We start from the raw sequence: 4,226 nt of genomic DNA, 5'->3' as shown, positions 1-4,226 counted from the left end.
AACCAACTCCAACAATGACAATTTTAAACCATGATCCATTTGCATATCTAATAAACAATAATCTATTTGCAATAAAAAATCCAAATGTAAATCATTGCTGAAACCTATTTTGTTTGCAACTTGGAAATAACTATTACATTAAACCAACACTGTATCATACTAATAAACTATCCACACTTTAAAAGCATTGATATTTAATATCTAAAAAATTGAAAAAAAAAGAACTACAAGTTAATGGAAATAACAAAATCTTTCTAACAAATCAAACTACCCAATAAAATAAATGAGAAAATATTGTGAATAGTTTGAAAGGAATTCTCATATTTGTCGGCAGCATCTTGACATCATTTACCTCACCAATACTGTTCTTGTCAAAAGCCTCTAAATCTACCACAAAACCACCAACACCAGTGACATTTCAGAATTCCGGCTGCTGGAGCTTGGGTCCAGGTCTAAAACTTCCGGTCTACCACCAAGTCCACCACCACAAACCACCTGTGCAGTGACAGTTCACGGTTCAGGCCGCCTGGGGCTTTGATTCGGGCTTCTGGTTGTTGCATTTGAAAGTTTAGGTAATTCCATGGCTGGAGTTCCCATATCCTTAGTTTTGTGAAGAAGAAAAGTCCCCGAGAAAATAGTTACAAAACCACCGAGTTCAGTTACAATCTGTGATGCATTTTGATGATCCCAGTTCTGCAAGTGTAGCAAGAATCAAGAGTCCGATGATGAAACTTCAAAACTATGTTAAAAACTTAAATCTTTTCTATCGTCTGTAATATCACCTTAAACATGATCATGCTAGCTAAGATGGTGAGGCTTGTAAACATGACATAGTAAACTGGAGAAATCACAGCAGTATTGAAGGTGTCTAGTGCCTGCAAATGCATATTTTTTATTCAGAACCATTATGTTTGTAAGCAGCCGTTTTCTTTGTTGATCGCAATGGGGTTGTTTTCGTCCCCAACCTTTTGCTCACAATTGCAACACCCTTCAACTATGTTTGGCAAACTAGCCGATAAGCTAGCTGTTGGTTGATAAACTCCCTGCTAGCTGAAAAGCTAGTTGCTAACTGATAAACCAGTCACATTTGGTGAAAATTAGCTGATAAGCTAGAAGACGATGTAAAATGATCCAAAGTGACATGTTGAATTGGAAAAAAAGGCCACTGGAGCTTATTGAAAATTTCAAAAAGCTAGCTTATAAGCTAATTTATGGCTTACCAAACGGGGCTTTTTCAATAAGCTAACTTATGGTTCCCAAACATGGCCTTATAGTTATCTCTATGGGGAAAAGGGTATAAGGTATCTGTCTGATTTACCTTGTTCAAATAGTTGAGTTGCATGAGAACAAAAACAATAAGTAGCACGGTGAAAAACCATGTTTGGAAGTATACGAACTGATTGCTTCCTGAAAACGATAGCTTCATGGCGATTCCCACCGCTTTCACACACATAACCTACATCCCCACAAAAATTTCAAGAGGGATGGAGGACAGCAAGCCGTAAAAGGATGAGAAAGGTAAAATAAGACAAAACTAACCGTGAGGGAGCCCATAAGAGAGCAAATTCCAACATATATGATTAGGTGTGTCCCTCCATAGAGTGGCACATAACGGTATATGAGTATGCCAACAAAAACCAAAACAATGAGGGCATAGACCAGAAATCCTGTTAAGACCCTAAAAACCTGTGTTAGAGTAGATACCAGAAGTCATCGCTTCTTTTGCCAACTGTTTGATCTATATACATTTGAGAACCTTGAATATTTTGAGAATAGTGACACCAACTATTCATGAATTATTCACAACGAATATCATGATCGATATCTATTAATGAAAATGCATAATATTCATGAATATTTAGGTATAATCATGATGAATAATTCATGAATAGTTGGTTCTCAAAATATTTACGGTTCCTAAACTTTCCATTGATCTATATACATATCCTAGAAAAATGATAGAAATTTATGCTTAAAAGACTTGTAGAAGGCGAAAATTAGAAGGCAAGTGACTCTACTTTAGCGTACCTGGTTCCGTTGCAAAGAACCAAACTTCTTTAACTGAACTAACTTGGGTCTCCTGTGGAGCATGCAAGACAATTGTGGTCGATCCCACCAAACAGAGTGCACACCCAACTACACCAAAGATATGCAACCTTTCGTCCAAAAAGTAATGGGCTAAAACTGCGCTGCACAAGATTTTGTGGTACCAGATAGAAGAATATGTAAAAATGTCGCCTTTGAATCAAGAGAACTGTAATAGTTAATACGATTCGCCAGAATTTGGTACACTACCTGATTATCATACTTAAAGCTCCTAATGGTGTTACAAGAATTGCTGGAGCATATGCATAAGCAGCGAAATTTGCTACCTCACCTATGATCACTGCAATTTCATCAACCATAAAATGAGGAAGAAAATTGTGGGTGCATCAGAATTTATGATAAATGGTTCAGACATTAACATATCAAAGCATAGCAATTGTACATTTATGGTGTGCTTACAAAGGTGGATACCTATTGTGTGAACATGTGGAACCACATTATATTACTCTCCAAAAGACCACTTTAGGTAAAAGAGCCCTTTAGGAGAGAAGGGATGTTCTAACATATATCGAGGAGATAGGTTCAAGTCTAGCTGATTTGGGACTCTAACACCTCCCCTCCAACAGAGGTCAGACAGGCAAAGTTGTCACAGGTGATAGACCTTCGTTTTGATACCATGTGAATCACTCTCCAAAATAGCCCTTTAGAAGAGAAGGAATGTTCCAACATATATTAAGAAGAAATGGTCCAAATCTATCCGATGTGACCTATGACATAACCAGCTTTCTAGACAGAACAACAACTGCGACTAGAAACTACAATTCATTGTTTCCTCATGAACTATACTAGTTGTCAAGAGGTCCAGCTTTCTGGTGCAGATAAACAGTCTTTCCACCTCTACGGAGCCATAGTTTGATAAGAATCTTGTTTTGTATAAAAAAGACAACTGCCAGTTGAATCCTTCAAGAAAACAGAAAATACAACAAAATAATACATGATGCAATTAATTCGAACTTACTGCTCACCATCCCAGCCCACCACCAGGGTTCCTTCAAGTACGAATAGCCTCCTGAACCTAATCAAACAATTCATTCCCACAAATATAAGGTTTACTTAATTTAATCAAAATTCATATACAACATTCTCCACAGATGTTCAGTAAACATATTTCCGACAGCTCGATTGACAGTTAACACATATTAATACAAATACAGAATGCCACTGGAAGTTTGGAATTGCCTTACTAGACACTATTCATTACATGTGATTAGCCAAAAGTTTCTTTCTCATTTATATGCAACACAAACATCAAGGTGGTTTTAACAACTTGCTCATTACATACATCACAAAAGTTGTGATTTTGGCAGAGGAAATAATGGTTTTTGATTAATAATGACTTATGATCATGAAAGAGGAATATAACTCACAAATTAACAAGATTTGATCCAAATTAAGTGGTCACGCAGTAGAACTCTTAAACTCCATTATCAACATACATTCATAAAGTATATACACATACAGTATTTTCTCCATTCTAAAACAGTAAAGAGATAAGAAAACTAAGAGGGAGGGATGGAAACCTGCTCTAGTTCCTGTAGCACCAGCTTTCATGAGACCTTTTTTCTTGATAATAAAGCTTGATCCAATAAATACACTTGAAGATAGAGCTAATACAAGTCCATGAACGTTATCAGACGACATTCCCCCCATTTTTATTGGAGAGAGTATTGAAAACCTAAATCGATAATTCTAGGTTGATAATCACCCAGAAAACTAAAACCTCCACAAAAATAAAAAACCCTCGAACGGATTTACAATCTGTGCAACGATCGATCCTTGCTTTAAACAATCATGAAAATTTCAGCTTTTCAGGTGTCTTGAGAAAATGGGTATCTTGTAAAACGAACTTTTCTTTATTGAATCACGATTGATCACATGCTTAAGATAATGGGTTTTGAAAAAGTCGAACTTTTAAACATAAAAGGTTTGAATTTCTTTATCTAAAATGGGGAATAGAGAAATAGGAGAAGAAGAAGAAGGGGGAGTGAGCAAGAAACGGTACGTCTGTTGCATGCATCTGAAGAAGAAAGATTGAAATAGTAGAATCGTGGTTTGACCGCCACAAATTATCCCCCAAATAATGTTGAAATCGGGAAGTAAAACCAGTGATGGGCCGTGCC

The 4,226-nt window shown here is 36.5% G+C and overlaps 1 protein-coding gene across 1 annotated transcript; it reads right to left on the bottom strand.

The window, feature by feature from the left end:
- Positions 1–391: 391 nt before the first annotated feature.
- LOC112509161 (probable magnesium transporter NIPA1) lies at positions 392–3,894 on the bottom strand. The gene is made up of 8 exons (XM_025114022.1): positions 3,627–3,894; positions 3,065–3,121; positions 2,296–2,386; positions 2,029–2,189; positions 1,540–1,667; positions 1,319–1,456; positions 783–875; positions 392–693 (listed from the first exon to the last, which is right to left on the bottom strand). The coding sequence occupies exons 1-8, from the start codon at positions 3,754–3,756 to the stop codon at positions 511–513; spliced, it is 981 nt and encodes a 326-aa protein (XP_024969790.1). The 5' UTR covers positions 3,757–3,894; the 3' UTR covers positions 392–510.
- Positions 3,895–4,226: the final 332 nt, after the last annotated feature.

This window comes from Cynara cardunculus, assembly GCF_001531365.2.
Source record: "Cynara cardunculus var. scolymus isolate 2C chromosome LG 1, CcrdV1, whole genome shotgun sequence".
NCBI lineage: Eukaryota > Viridiplantae > Streptophyta > Magnoliopsida > Asterales > Asteraceae > Cynara > Cynara cardunculus.
Note: the sequence above shows the minus strand (reverse complement) of the source record. Positions and strands in the feature narration are given on the sequence as shown.

Coding starts and splice junctions, on each gene's coding strand:
- LOC112509161 (XM_025114022.1), bottom strand. CDS start 3,756: ATGGGGGGAATGTCGTCTGATAACGTTCATGGACTTGTATTAGCTCTA. Junction 3,122..3,626: donor TGCTACAGGAACTAGAGCAG/GTTTCCATCCCT, acceptor TTGTTTGATTAG/GTTCAGGAGGCTATTCGTAC. Junction 2,190..2,295: donor GCTTTAAGTATGATAATCAG/GTAGTGTACCAA, acceptor AATCTTGTGCAG/CGCAGTTTTAGCCCATTACT.